Raw genomic sequence first — 14,745 nt, 5'->3', positions numbered from 1 at the left:
CTTGGCCTTCTAAAGAGGAAAGACTTTTCATTTTGGTGGCAACAACAGCTTTTGTGAATTACAAAAACCCGAACCTACCAGAAAGAATGACAGTAAACATTCAGCTAACCCCAATGACCAGGGGGAGGGGGAGCGGAGAGCTTGCAAATCCCCTTACTCACCGAAATAGGCCCCTTTTGTGTGATTTCTTGCGGAGGCAGCAGTCAGAGCTGCTATATATACAGCGGCCCTCCCCCTAGTCCCAAACAGCACCCAGCGAACACCTCCTGCTCCCTTTCGCCAACATGGGGAAGGTAAGTGCGGGGTACCTGATGCTCCACCTTTGCCCCGTCGCGGCATCTTCAGCGGGGCTGCAAATCGCTTCATGCTCCCAACATCTTCCATTTTGCAGATCACTTTCTACGAGGACCGGGCCTTCCAGGGCCACTGCTACGAGTGCAGCAGCGACTGCCCCAACCTGCAGCCCTATTTCAGCCGCTGTAACTCCATCCGCGTGGACAGCGGCTGCTGGATGCTGTATGAGCGCCCCAACTACCAGGGCCACCAGTACTTCCTGCGGCGCGGCGACTACCCCGACTACCAGCAGTGGATGGGCTTCAATGACTCCATCCGCTCCTGCCGCCTCATCCCCCAAGTGAGCCTGGTTCTGTCTTTGTCTTCCGTCTCTTTGGAAATCAAAGCCATTAAAAAAATAGCATTCTTCAACCAAATCGTTCTAACTAGGCAGCAGGAAGTGGGAGTGAGCCCAGGGCATGCAGTCCATTCTAGAGGGGTGTCTCAGATGGGAAGCCATTCTTCATGAGCTCTGTGGTGTTTTGTTTTTTTTTTAAATCACAGATTCCCAGTGTTTTATGTTTTAAATGTAGTCAAAGATAAAAAGACGCATTAAGAGAAAGCATGTCATAGAAGAGATTGAAGTTATCTGTTCAAGATATCATTTCTTTTTTTTAAGTATAGTTGATTTAAAATGTGTTATTTTCTGTTGTACAGCAAATAGATTCAGTTATACATCCAATACATTTTTATATTCTTTGCCATTTTGGTTTATCACAGGATATTGAATATAGTTCCCTGTGCTATATAGTAGGGCCTTGTTGTTTATCCATTCTATATACAATAATTTGCATCTGCTAACCCCAAACTCCTACTCCAAGATATTAATTTTTTTTTTAAAGTGGTCATTCTAAGCCGTGTCAACTCAGAAACCCAGTATATCCAAATTTATAAATACAATCTGGGTCTGTTTAATTGATAAAAAAAATACTTTTGCTTGCTTTGACTTACTTTTCTATTTGATTATCTTCCTAGAGAAGACAGGCCCCCTGGTTTCTATTCTAATTTTGTAATCCATACCTATTAGCTTGCTTAGGGGTAGGAATCAGAGGTAAGGCCTCATCAAAACTAAAGTTTGAGATCCAGTATTTCCCTGAGAGTGATTGCAGAGTTCTTAGAAGAATGTGTGGGAGTTGAGGGGTGGAGGGTGGGGGGTGGGATAAGTGTCATCCAAACTTCACAAAACATCCAAGTTTCGTGAAGTTGATTCCTGCTGCTGGGGGAGTGAGGAAGGGGAGGGTAGGAGCTCAAAAAGGAAGCTTGATTGTCACATAGGTTGAAATTTGAACTGAATATGCCATCTTTTTTTTTTTTTAAAGAGCTTCATAATCCTTTGTTCCAAAGTAAACATGAAAACCAAAACATTGGTCTTACAGAAAATAGCTAAATTTTGGTTCCTTTTTAACAAGAGTAATAGATCAAATGAGGCTTCACTTTCCAATGATGCTCACTTTTCTACTTTGAGAGGAACTTTCTCTGATAAAAAGCCCTAAAATAATCAACCTTATTTTAGACCAACCTTAATTCTCAAGGAGAGGGTGGTACATAGCAACTGAAGGGCTGCTGTGTTCTGTTTCTAGCTTAGCCCAGAAGTTGTTAGATTCACAGGTGAGCGATGAGGGCAGGGAAGGCATCTTAACCCTGCAAACATGGTTGTTGTAGACTTGGACTAAAAGAGCTCTGAGGCAGGTGTGGCCAGGGAGTGCAGGGGCTAGAACTTTGATTTCTCTCTATTTGTATCCATTTACTTTTTCTTTTCTATCTGTCACCCAGCACACCGGCACTTTCAGAATGAGAATCTACGAGAGAGATGACTTCAGAGGACAGATGTCAGAGATCACAGACGACTGTCCCTCTCTTCAAGACCGCTTCCACCTCACTGAGGTTCACTCCCTCAATGTGCTGGAGGGTTCCTGGGTCCTCTATGAGATGCCAAGCTACAGGGGAAGGCAGTACCTGCTGAGGCCAGGGGAGTACAGGAGATATCTTGACTGGGGGGCAATGAATGCCAAAGTTGGTTCTTTAAGACGGGTGATGGATTTTTATTGAAGTTTTAAATTCTCCACTTTTCTCCTTTAGAATCTAATAAAAGATTTAGCTTGTGTTTCTGGCACAAATAGAGTCCTGCCTTTCTTTTCATGTATGGGGTCTTCATAAGCAATAATGGCATTTGGCCAGACATGATGACATGTTTTCAAGATGGGGAACAACATCTCATAAGGGGAATTAAGTAGAGGATATTACTGCCAGCATTCTTCTAAAGTCTAGACCATGTGAAACTGTAGTTGCTCAGTCATGTCCAACTCTTTGTAATCCCATGGACTGTAGCCCGCCAGGCTCCTCCATCCATGGGATTCTCCAGGCAAGAATACTGGAGTGGGTTGCCACTCCCTTCTCCAGGGGATCTTTCTGACCCAGGAATTGAATCCGGGCCTTCCACTTTGCAGGCAGATTCTTTACCATCTGAGCCACCAGGTAAGCCCTATAGCTAGACCATGTAGGCTCAAAGTTCAACTCAACTGGGTCAACCCATTTGTGGTTAATCTTACAAGGATATATTTACAATTATAATAATATTAATAAGTACTTGTTGAAACACTTCAAGTTATCCCTCCAGGTTATCCCACCAGCTTCCCTATTTAATCCAAGTTTTACCTAATCAAGAAAGTCATTCTTAGCATCTTGACTCTTCCTTTAGCTCCATAAACAAACAGACAAACTGGTCATTTCACCTACTGCCCTCCTTGTCTTTCTAACAGCCTCCAACCATTTCTCCCAATTCCATGTCCATTATCTCATACCTCCATGAGATTTTCACGGAACTAGAACTCACTGTCTCTTTGCAGTATGTGCTTTGCAGAAAATTTTCAGGATTTTTACCAAAAACACTGACACATAGGAAAATTCTGCCTCCTATCACTTTAATAGGAGTAAAGTATTATGACATATGAAAAATAATACTAAATCAAAAATAAAGCACTGGGAACTTCCCTGGCAGTTCAGTGGTTGGGACTCGATGCTTCCACTGCCGGGGTCATGGGTTCGATCTCTGGTGGGGGATCTAAGATCCCCCACCAGATCTAAGATCTAAGATCTTAGATCTTAGATCTAAGATCTAAGATCTGAGTAAAGCCAAAAATAAAGAAAAGATGAAAAAAATAGAAGATTGAAATTTTCTGGAGAAGTCTGATTAATTGGAGGGGACACATATGTACTTATAGCTGATTCATGTTTATGTTTGACAAAAGAAAATTTTGTAAAGCAATTATCTTTTAATTAAAAATAAATAAATTTACTAAAAAATGAATTAAGGTCACTAATAAAAAATTGCAACATAATACATTAAAGAAAGTAAAAATAGATGAATGAGGAAATTTGGTTGTAAGAAAAATAAGAGAGAGAAAGAGAGATGGAGCTAAGAGTGAAGCTTAAGCCCAAACTGGGTGTGATAAGGCACTTTGGTGGCTGAAGATAGAGCCAGATTTAGACCGAGCAACCAGGATACAGAGGGAAGTAAGATCACCTCCATGACTGACTGAGTCTATAAAGCAAATAAATTAATTATCCAAAGCTAGCCTAACCATGCCCAATAATGAAACCTAAAAGAAGATTTTCTTGTGGGTTCTAGTAAAGAGGATATTGCGTAAACAACGTCCTAGATAATTAAACACAGGTCTTAGGACTCTTAAAGTTCCTCAGGACTTTCCTAGTTGGTCCAGTGGTTAAGAATCCACTCTGCAATGCAGGGCACGTGGGTTTGCTCCCTGGTCAGGGAACTAGGATCCCACATGCTGTGAAACAGCTAAACCTGTACGCCACAACTAAGACCTGAGGCAGTAAAATAAATAAATATTAAAAATAAATAAGTTCCTCAATGAAACTGTTGGCTTCAGGTCAAAATTCATCTGAAGTATCCCATCCTTTGAGAATCTAATAAACGGCTCAAATCTCATCTTACACGGGGTAGGAGATATGTACCACTTCTTCCAACACACCCAATATACCCACTTCCAATATACCCAATGTATCTTGTCATTCTGGAGAGGGAATGAGTTGTTTATGGTTTCCCCAGTTAGGGAGCTGACTGTGGCTCAGATCATAAACTCCTTATTGACAAATTCAGACTTAAATTGAAGAAAGTGGGGAAAACCACTAGACCATTCAGGTATGACCTAAATCAAATCCGTTATGATTATATAGTGGAAGTGAGAAATAGATTTAAGGGATTAGATCTGATAGAGTGTCTGATGAATTATGGACGGAGGTTCGTGACTTTGTACAGGAGACAGAGAGCAAGACCATCCCCAAGAAAAAGAAATGCAAAAAAACAAAATGGCTATCTGAGGAGGCCTTACAAATAGCTGTGAAAAGAAGAGAAGCGAAAAGCAAAGGAGAAAAGGAAAGATATACCATTTGAATGCAAAGTTCCAAAGAATAGCAAGGAAAGATAAGAAAGCCTTTCTCAGCGATCAATGCAAAGAAATAGAGGAAAACAACAGAATGGGAAAGACTAGAGATCTCTTCAAGAAAATTAGAGACACCAAGGGAACATTTCATGCAAAGATGGGCTCAATAAAGGACAGAAATGGTATGGACCTAACAGAAGCAGAAGATATTAAGAAGAGGTGGCAAGAATACACAGAATACACAAGAATACACAGAAAAAAAGATCTTCACGACCCAGATATTCATGATGGTGTGATCACTCACCTAGAGCCAGACATCCTGGAATGTGAAGTCAAGTGGGCCTTAGGAAGCATCACTACGAACAAAGCTAGTGGAGGTGATTGAATTCCAGTTGAGCTTTTTAAAATCCTAAAAGATGATGCTGTCAAAGTGCTGCACTCAAAATGTCAGCAAATTTGGAAAACTCAGCAGTGGTCACAGGATGAGAAAAAGGTCAGTTTTCATTCCAATCCCAAAGAAAGGCAATGCCAAAGAATGCTCAAACTACCACACAATTGCACTCATCTCACATGCTAGTAAAGTAATGCTCAAACTTCTCCAAGCCAGGCTTCAGCAATACGTAAACCGTGAACTTCCAGATGTTCAAGCTGGTTTTAGAAAAGGCAGAGGAACCAGAGATCAAATTGCCAACATCCTCTGGATCATCAAAAAAGCAAGAGAGTTCCAGAAAAACATCTATTTCTGCTTTATTGACTATGCCAAAGCCTTTGACTGTGTGGATCACAATCAACTGTGGAAAATTCTTTAAGACATGAGAATACCAGACCACCTGCCCTGCCTCTTGAGAAACCTGTATGCAGGTCAGGAAGCAACAGTTAGAACTGGACATGGAACAACAAACTGGTTCCAAATAGGAAAAGGAGTCTGTCAAGGCTGTATATTGTCACCCTGCTTACTCTATGCAGAGTACATCATGAGAAACACTAGGCTGGAAAAAGCACAAACTGGAATCAAGATTGCAGGGAGAAATATCAATAACCTCAGATATACAAATGACACCACCCTTATGGCAGAAAGTGAAGAAGAACTAAAGAGCCTCTTGACAAAAGTGAAAGAGGAGAGTGAAAAAGTTGGCTTAAAGCTCAACATTCAGAAAACGAAGATCATGGCAATCGGTCCCATTACTTCATGGCTAACAGATGGGGAAACAGTGGCTGACTTCATTTTTTGGGGGCTCCAAAATCACTGCAGATGGTGATTGCAGCCATGAAATTAAAAGACACTTACTCCTTGGAAGGAAAGTTATGAACAACCAAGACAGCATATTAAAAAGCAGAGACATTACTTTGTCCACAAAGGTCCGTCTAGTCAAGGCTATGGTTTTACCAGTAGTCATGTATGGGTATAAGAGTTGGACTATAAAGAAAGTTGAGTGCTGAAGAATTGATGCTTTTGAACTGTGGTGATGGAGAAGACTCTTGAGTGTCCCTTGGACTGCAAGGAGATCCAACCAGTCCACCCTAAAGGAGATCAGTCCTGAGTGTTCATTGGAAGGACTCATGTTGAAGCTGAAACTCCAATACTTTGGCCACCTGATGCGAAGAGCTGACTCATTTGAAAAGACTCTGATGCTGGGAAAGATTGAAGGCAGGAGGAGAAGGGGACGACAGAGGATGAGATGGTTGGATGGCATCACTGACTCGATAGACATTAGTTTGGGTAAACTTCAGGAGTTGGTGATGGACAGGGAGGCCTGGCATGCTGCAGTCCATGGGGTCTCAAAGAGTCAGACGCAACTGAGCGACTGAACTGAACTGAGTTACCCTCCGCTCTGAACTCCTGCCTCATGACTGAGTGGATCCACACTGACCTAAATTGGTGACATACTGCCTTTTCCTTTAACTCCTGAACCATTTCTCACATAAAGCAATAATGTGTGCAGCCAGCTTTGTTATAAAGGTTGTGAGGGTGAGATGCAAGTTTAGATCATAACAACACAGCAATATCAAGTTTAATATTAAGTTATTAATATTAATAACATAGTATTATTAATATTAAGGACTGCTCTAGTCTGCTAGCTCCAACCTGCTCTTGGGTGGGCTGGTCTTTCCCATCCCTGCTCCTCTCTTCTCTGTTTTTAGATATACCCACATGGTTGTTCACTTTTTATAGAGCATCCTCCCATCCCACACCCTCAAGGGCTCCATATCCACTGCCCTAGTGGCTTATTACCAGAGCAAGCATAGAATTTGTTACTTAAAGTGAGTCATTTTTGAGAGTGAGATTGTGTTTTATTAAGGATTGCACTGGGGCAAGAGGTATTAACAAGGACTGTTCCATGCAAACTGGGGCACATGGTTAGGCTTTTTATAAAGTTTCCTTCCCTGGAGGTTGCTGCATTATTTGATATTAATTGTTCCTAAATTCCAGTTCTTTTAACCTTTAAACTCTTAAGAATTGTGTTGGCTTCCTGGAGATATTAGCCAGGATCCTCTACTTGCCAATAATAATACAACAAACATGAATGAGAAAGACAAAAGCTTCTTGGAGTGCTGAGCTTTATGTTATTTGCTTAGCAGAAATAAAATCACAAACTTCACATATGGAAATTATCCTGAAATGCTGGAACTGAAAGCACATAAAATTAGAGACACTGCTAATTCCTACCTCAGGACCTTTGCGTATGAAGTTCCTTTTGGCTTATAATGACTTCTACATGATCTCCACAGGCTGGCTTCTTTTGGACAATAGGTCCCCATACAAATATCAACTTCTCTGGAGATGCCATATGACCATTCTGTCTGTTGATTATATCTTGCTCCATCTGAAGTGGATTACACCCAACTCGCTCCATCTGAAGCGATTTACCTGAAATTTTATCTTTTACTTGTTTAGTGTTCCTCAATACTATCTGAAGTGTTCTCTTTTACTTCCTTAGTGTTTCTCTTTCTTACTAGAATGTAAAATACCTGTGACCAGCTGCGTAGCCATTGTCTGAGTGCAATCAAATGTTAATTGAGTGCTGTTTGAATAAATGTGAGAATCAAATGAGGTATAATAAATGGAAATGGTTCTATAAAAAAAACTTAAAGTGCTTCACTGAAACCCTTTGGGGACTTTGGGGTTTGGGGGGGCATGAGCCACCTGTCTCCCTGCATGGCCTTGCAATAAACCTTTCTCTACTCAAAAAAAAAAAAGTTAGAGACCTTGGTTTTCGTTGATCAAGTCTGCAAGTTGTTTCACTTCCTGAGGTGCAGGCAAAGGGAACACTATCCACCCTGTAATCCCAAAGTAAGAAAAAGTCAACGATGGGGAGAGGCTGGGGGAAGACATTATGCTCAAACTAACTCCTAATCCACCCTTCCTCCTTCTCTCTGTCCTCTCTCTAAACACTGGGATCTTGAACAGATGAGAGTCTGAGGTGAAACGAAGAAGGGATAACCCTATAGGAACTCACTAACCTTCTCCCCATGAAGATGAACTACCAATTTGAGAAAACTCTGGTATCAGCTTACATACTCTACACACACAAATATTTCCTATATGTCCTAGTTTGTAACAAGTTCAGATTTGAAATCTTTTCCTTCCATCTTGTCCTCTTTTCTCCCTTTGAATCCCCAGCGTCTCTGGCCTGACTAACCTTATAAAAGTTCCACCAAAGAAAGAAACTGAAGTAGCAGCTATTCCAGAAAAGTGTCAAGACCCAATCTACCAAGCCACACCCTCAAAACTTTCTCCTCTCCACGGGTTCCCTCTCCAGTTTTCCTGCCCTGCTGTCAAGGGGTATGTCCTGATGTTAGCAAGTGTCTTATTCCCTTCCCTCTGGACTTCTGGAATTCAAATTTTCTTCTTTAGGGGTTTGTTAAAGCAAAACTGACAATCACAACTACCTGTTGCTTAAACAAAACAACATCGTTTTCATCAATGAGAAATTAACCAGTCAACCTAAAAAGGAATTGGAAAATTTTCATTGGAGTCAAATTATAACCTGGGAAGAGCATCTCAGGAAGTTCAGAGAATAGTTCAGCCTGTTAGAAGTCGAGACACTGTTTATATGTTTTCTGAGGCTGGTGCTACAATGATCATCTGTGGGCTCTTACCCAGTCTCCTTCTTTGAGAATGCTTGGTCTTCATGGCCACCAACCAGATGACATCTTCTCATTTAACCAAGCATGTATACGATACAAGTGCTACATTAATTACTAGGAAGAAAGCAGGTGCATGGTAAGGCCAATTGTTGACTGGACTTCAGACACTAGCAAAACCTTGGAGTTGGCCCCTGCTGTTGTAACACTGATGCGGCATCTCAGGAGACATAACCATTAGAATTATGAAGGAGCAGAGGACTTAAGGGACAACACAACTTTTGTTTTCTCTCTTTTGCTTACTCATCTTGCCTATTATAAAGTGCCATTAAACAGATCAAATGCAGGGTGCTTTTGAAAGTTGAAAGTTGCAAATGCTGAACTTTGATGTGAGTGTGTAGGCCTGTTGTGCTGAGCATTTGAAATAGGTCCTGTGGACTACTACAATGATGAATTTCAGATGAGGGAATAACATTCATATCCCCCAGACATTTACTGAGCAAACTTTATGTGCCAGTTAGTGAGAATACAAAAGTAAAGATGGATAGGGAAGAGGGAGATAAATTAGGAGTTTAGGATAACATATACAGGTTAGCATATATAAAATGTAAGCAAGGGCCTAATATATAGCACAGGGAACTATACTCAATAACCCATAAGGGAAAGCATCTGAGAAAGAACAGATATAAATATACATATAACTGAATCACTATTCTTAAAACTAACATAACATTATAAATCAACTATACACACACAGAAAGAAAGAAAGGAAGGAAGAAAAGGAAAAAAAGTAGGAATAGATCAGAACAGTGTTTTTCAAAGTTTGGTCCAAGAGCAATCTGGTGCCGCTGGTTAGAAATATAAACTCCTAGAGTTTTTTCTAGGTCTAATGATGCAGAATCTTGGACAAAAGTAGAGCCTTAGCATTTTTAATAAGCACAGATGATTCCTATGCACACTGGAGTTTGAAGAGCACTAGGTGATTTTTTTTTTTTTTCACTTTTCATTTTGAATCAGGTTATAGCTGATTAACCCTCTAGTCAAGGCTATGGTTTTTCCTGTGGTCATGTATGGATGAGAGAGTTGGACTGTGAAGAAAGCTGAGAGCTGAAGAATTGATGCTTTTGAACCGTGGTGTTGGAGAAGACTCTTGAGAGTCCCTTGGACTGCAAGGAGGTCCAACCAGTTAATCCTAAAGGAAATCAGTCCTGGGTGTTCACTGGAAGGACTGATATTGAAGCTGAAACTCCAACACTTTGGCCACCTCATGCAAAGAGTTGACTCATTGGAAAAGACCCTGATGCTGGGAAGGATTGGGGGCAGGAGGAGAAGGGGACGACAGAGGATGAGATGGCTGCATGGCATCACTGACTCGATGGATGTGAGTTTGAGTGAACTCCGGGAGTTGGTGATGGACAGGGAGGCCTGGCGTGCTGGAATTCATGGGATCGCAAAGAGTTGGACACGACTGAGCGACTGAACTGAACTGGACTGATAGCCGATTAACAATATAGTGATAGTTTCAGGAGAACAGCAAATGGACTCAGCCATGTATATATAAATGTATCCATTCTCCTGGAGAAGGAAATGGCAACCCACTCCAGTATTCTTACCTGGAGAATCCCATGGACAGCAGGGTCTAGCGTGCTATACAGTCCATGGGGTCGCAATAGTCAGACACGACTTAGTGACTAAACCACCACCACCACCATCCATTCCCCCCCAAGCCCACTTCCCATTCATGCTGCCACATAACACTGAGCAGAGTTCCATAGCCTTAGGTGATTTTTAAAGTTCCTTCCAAATCTTTACTTTCTTTGTGGTGGAGACATTTTTTTAGGCATCTTTGAAAGGCTGAGCACTGAAGAATTGATGCTTTTGAACTGTGGTGTTGGAGAAGACTCTTGAGAGTCCCTTGGACTGCAAGGAGATCCAACCAGTCCATTCTGAAGGAGATCAGCCCTGGGATTTCTTTGGAAGGAATGATGCTGAAGCTGAAACTCCAGTACTTTGGCCGCCTCATGCGAAGAGTTGACTCATTGGAAAAGACTCTGATGCTGGGAGGGATTGGGGGCAGGAGGAGAAGGGGATGACAGAGGATGAGATGGCTGGATGGCATCACTGACTCGATGGACGTGAGTCTGAGTGAACTCTGGGAGTTGGTGATGGACAGGGAGGCCTGGTGTGCTGCAATTCATGGGGGTCGCAAAGAGTAGGACACGACTGAGCGACTGAACTGAACTGAACTGAACTGAAAGGATTGAACATCTTTGAGAGAGATGAATGGGTTAAAGTCATCCTTAATAATATCTCACTATGACTAATACCAAACAGTTATTCAGTGCTCATTTGTGCCATGTACATGCCCAACACATAAAACACAAATCCCATTTATGCATGTCAATGTCCTTTAGCCAAAGACCACCAGAAACACGTGCATGAAACAAGAGAGTTTGTTATTGGTAACAGCAACAGAGAGAACATACACCATGGGGAAGCATGGACCGTCTTTGGAGGCTTAGAAAGAACTATGAAAGGATTTGTACTTCAGTTAGGTGAATTGGAAAAATGTCTAAAAAACAAGAATTGACTTGATTGGGTGGGGCAGCAAGGGTAATTTTATGATTGAATATCTTAATAAATCTACTCATGAGGAAGGGAGCAAAGAACAAAGATAAAGCTGCAATTGATAAAGAGGTAGCAGTTAATCGTTTTGGCTGGGGGGGGGTCTGGTATTTTGTGGGTGGCACATTGGCTTTGTTTCTGCCTATGCTGAGATAAAATTATGAAATGGCCTTATTTTGCCTCATTTTATTATGGTCTCAGGGTAACCTTTCCTGAAATTGGTATTTTGTGAGATTCTTTTTGTCTAGCAGGGAAATATGGCCTAGTTCTGAGGGCCAGGCCAGCTCTCAAATGTTAGAAGCTACTCTTCCTTCCTTTCTCATTCCACATAGTATATCCCATGAGGTAAGTATTAGGAAATAACTCCTGCTTTGAGAAGTCATAAGGCTTGGCCAAGTTCACATGGCTACTAAATGGACATTCCGAGTCCACAAAGTTCTACCACCTTCTCCTGGCAAAGGGGAAGCAATCTATAAAGCAATATACTTCTCAGTCTTGAACCCAATGGCCTTTTATGCTAACCTGTATCACAACTTGGCTGCCAGGGGCTAGATTCCAGTTATATGAAGTGTACTCACCAAAGAGGAAGTTTAATAGCTATGTCTTAACAGGTCCGCCCAGTCAAAACTAGCAAAAATCAGAATCCAGATTTGTGTCCTGCACTGGCTTGACAAGTGCTATGAAGAAAGAAGTCTTAGAGTGGTGTCTGTCGTCCAGGAAAGTTAGTGCTTGTGGCATTCTGCTTCACCCACAGCCTCTCTGGAATTCTAGGGGCCCGTCCATAAGGGCATAGATTTTTCCCAAAAAATACACAGGGCATAATTGAATCATATGTATACAGATGTGAGTCTCAGGTCAAAAGTTCAGTCTGATGTGCTGATAAATTTATAAAACACCAAGAATCCAAATAAAAGCAACTCTAGGGACTCACCCAGAACCCGTACAGGACAGCGTTAGAATATACCAGAGAATGAGGGCAAGCTCGACAGGCATTTCCACTGAATGCAGCATGTAAAAGGGATCCAAAAAATCCCCTTACTCACCCCCGGGGGCCCCTTTTGTGTTGTTCTTGCCAACGCAGCAGCCGCCCTGCTATATAGACCCTGCGCGCGGCTGGGGCCTCATAGCACTGAACTCGCATCATCCGTTGTCAATCAGCCATGGGGAAGGTAAATGGAACACAAGGGAAATAAAATGGAGGGGGGAAATGCCTTTATACAGGATTTATTACGGGGAGCTAATGATTTAATTTGAATTATTCTTCCTTTGCAGATCACATTCTACGAGGACCGGGGCTTCCAGGGCCGCTGCTACCAGTGCAGCAGCGACTGCCCCAACCTGCAGCCCTACTTCAGCCGCTGCAATTCCATCCGGGTGGACAGCGGCTGCTGGATGCTGTATGAGCGCCCCAACTACCAGGGCCACCAGTACTTCCTGCGGCGCGGCGACTACCCCGACTACCAGCAGTGGATGGGCTTCAACGACTCCATCCGCTCCTGCTGTCTCATCTCCGACGTGAGTTCCGCTTGATTCCAATCCTGCCGCCCGATGGGTGTTAAGTCATGGAGGTTTTCCTTTAAATACACCTAAGAGTTAAGTGACCTTTCAGAAGCTGACAAAGCCCAGTTAGATCTAGGCACATACACACACACACACACAAACCAGCAGAGAATATAAGAACAAATTCACTTAGGGAAAGAGTCAGTTTTGTTTTTAATTTTTACTGCCATTAGGTCAAACAGAGCTTGTCTGTAACAAATGTTACTATCACTGCAGGATTTAACACAAGTGGGGAGCCAGTTGGGCATAAGAAGGCAGTATTTCTAACAAATCAGTTTTTAACCTATAGTAAAGGAATTGATAATGAGCAAATTTGATAGTTTCCAGTGCAGACTAATAAATATAGACAAGCCTATTATTAATTAAGCTGTTCAAAGATATTGTCCAATTCTGGGAAAAGTAATTTTTCTTAATTTGGAAAGTCAAGTGAATTCTGGTTTCAGACTATTTAAACAAAACTTTCACCAAAGGTGTGGTTTTTAAAAATCTTATTTTAGTGGTAAATTTATGTGTATATGTATATATATTTGGGTTTCCCTGGTAGCCCAGATGGTAAAGAATCCACCTGCAATGCAGGAGACCACGGTTTGATTCCTGGGTCAGGAATATCCACTGGAGAATGGATAGGCTACCCACTCCAGTGTTCTTAGGCTTTCTTTCCTGGTGGCTCAGAATCTGCCTGCAATGTGGGAGACCTAGGTTCAATCCCTGGGTTGGGAAGATCCCCTGGAGAATGGAATGGGCTAACTACTTCAGTATTCTGGCCTGGAGAATTCTATGGGCTGTATAGTCCATGGGGTCCCAAAGAGTTGGATGTGAGTAAGCAACTTTCACACAATCCCATATACAATTGGGAAATAATACTCATATTAAAATATTAACAAAATACTTAACATTTTCCTCCCAAATATAAGTTTGAGTTATCACATAGGAATCAATAAATTAGGGAATTAAGTATTAGGAATCAAAATATTTGATTTCTTGATGGAGTCTAAACCAGACCTTGAACCTCTTAAAAATTCCACCTCCCACATGAAAAAATGGAAAATGAACACACAAATATTTGTTAATATTTGCTAGTAGAATACAGATCACAGCAATTTCAGAGTCTCAGTTCTGACATTGCCCATCTCATGTCCCAACCTGCCAAGTTCATCTCCTGTTTGGTTGCTTTTTCTGCTCCTCTGTGTGGACCGAGCAGACAAGCTCCCATAGGCTGCGGCTGTATGAGAGAGAGGACCAGAAAGGCCTCATTGCGGAGCTGAGCGAGGATTGCCCCTGCATCCAGGACCGCTTCCGCCTGAGCGAGGTCCGCTCGCTGCACGTGCTGGAGGGCTGCTGGGTCCTCTACGAGATGCCCAACTACCGGGGGCGGCAGTACCTGCTGCGGCCCCAAGAGTACAGGCGCTACCAAGACTGGGGGGCCGTGGATGCCAAGGCGGGCTCTCTGCGGAGGGTGGTGGATTTATACTAAAATAGGTTCACTACCACTTTCTCATTTTGGAATCTATTTAATAAAGTATTTAGTCTGTATTGTTGGCAATCGCTGGCTTCTGTTTTTCTTTCATTGTGTGCCAGTTAATCCACCTGTAAATGCTCCCTGTTAAAGGTTGAGAAGTGGGTAAGGTGTGTGTGAGGGGGGTGGGGGGCAGGGAGGTCTCTTCCAGGTAGAATGAGTTTTGAACAAGGATCAGGAGTGGAGGTGGAGTAAGGAGGGAGCCTGTCTGAGAAATAA

General features: G+C 42.2%; 2 protein-coding genes across 3 annotated transcripts; both read left to right on the top strand.

The window, feature by feature from the left end:
* Positions 1 to 182: 182 nt before the first annotated feature.
* On the top strand, positions 183 to 2,438 carry LOC129647818 (gamma-crystallin B). Its single transcript, XM_055574785.1, has 3 exons — positions 183 to 293; positions 392 to 634; positions 2,107 to 2,438. Exons 1-3 carry the CDS (start codon positions 285 to 287, stop codon positions 2,380 to 2,382), a joined length of 528 nt encoding a protein of 175 aa, XP_055430760.1. The 5' UTR covers positions 183 to 284; the 3' UTR covers positions 2,383 to 2,438.
* Positions 2,439 to 12,610: 10,172 nt separating this feature from the next.
* On the top strand, positions 12,611 to 14,484 carry LOC129647817 (gamma-crystallin C). 2 transcript variants are annotated; one of them, XM_055574783.1, is made up of 3 exons: positions 12,611 to 12,619; positions 12,723 to 12,965; positions 14,212 to 14,484. In XM_055574783.1, the coding sequence occupies exons 1-3, from the start codon at positions 12,611 to 12,613 to the stop codon at positions 14,482 to 14,484; spliced, it is 525 nt and encodes a 174-aa protein (XP_055430758.1). The 2 variants fall into 2 exon arrangements, with proteins under 2 accessions (XP_055430758.1, XP_055430759.1); XM_055574784.1 differs by having other exon boundaries at positions 14,209 to 14,484.
* The last annotated feature ends 261 nt before the right edge of the window (positions 14,485 to 14,745 follow it).

This window comes from Bubalus kerabau, chromosome 3, assembly GCF_029407905.1.
Source record: "Bubalus kerabau isolate K-KA32 ecotype Philippines breed swamp buffalo chromosome 3, PCC_UOA_SB_1v2, whole genome shotgun sequence".
Taxonomy (NCBI): Eukaryota; Metazoa; Chordata; class Mammalia; order Artiodactyla; family Bovidae; genus Bubalus; species Bubalus kerabau.
Note: the sequence above shows the minus strand (reverse complement) of the source record. Positions and strands in the feature narration are given on the sequence as shown.

What these genes read in the sequence shown, in the direction of transcription:
- LOC129647818 (XM_055574785.1), top strand. An exon ending in CCTGCCGCCTCATCCCCCAA is followed by an intron (nt 635 to 2,106) that starts GTGAGCCTGGTT and finishes TCTGTCACCCAG; the next exon opens with CACACCGGCACTTTCAGAAT.
- LOC129647817 (XM_055574784.1), top strand. An exon ending in CCTGCTGTCTCATCTCCGAC is followed by an intron (nt 12,966 to 14,208) that starts GTGAGTTCCGCT and finishes GTGTGGACCGAG; the next exon opens with CAGACAAGCTCCCATAGGCT.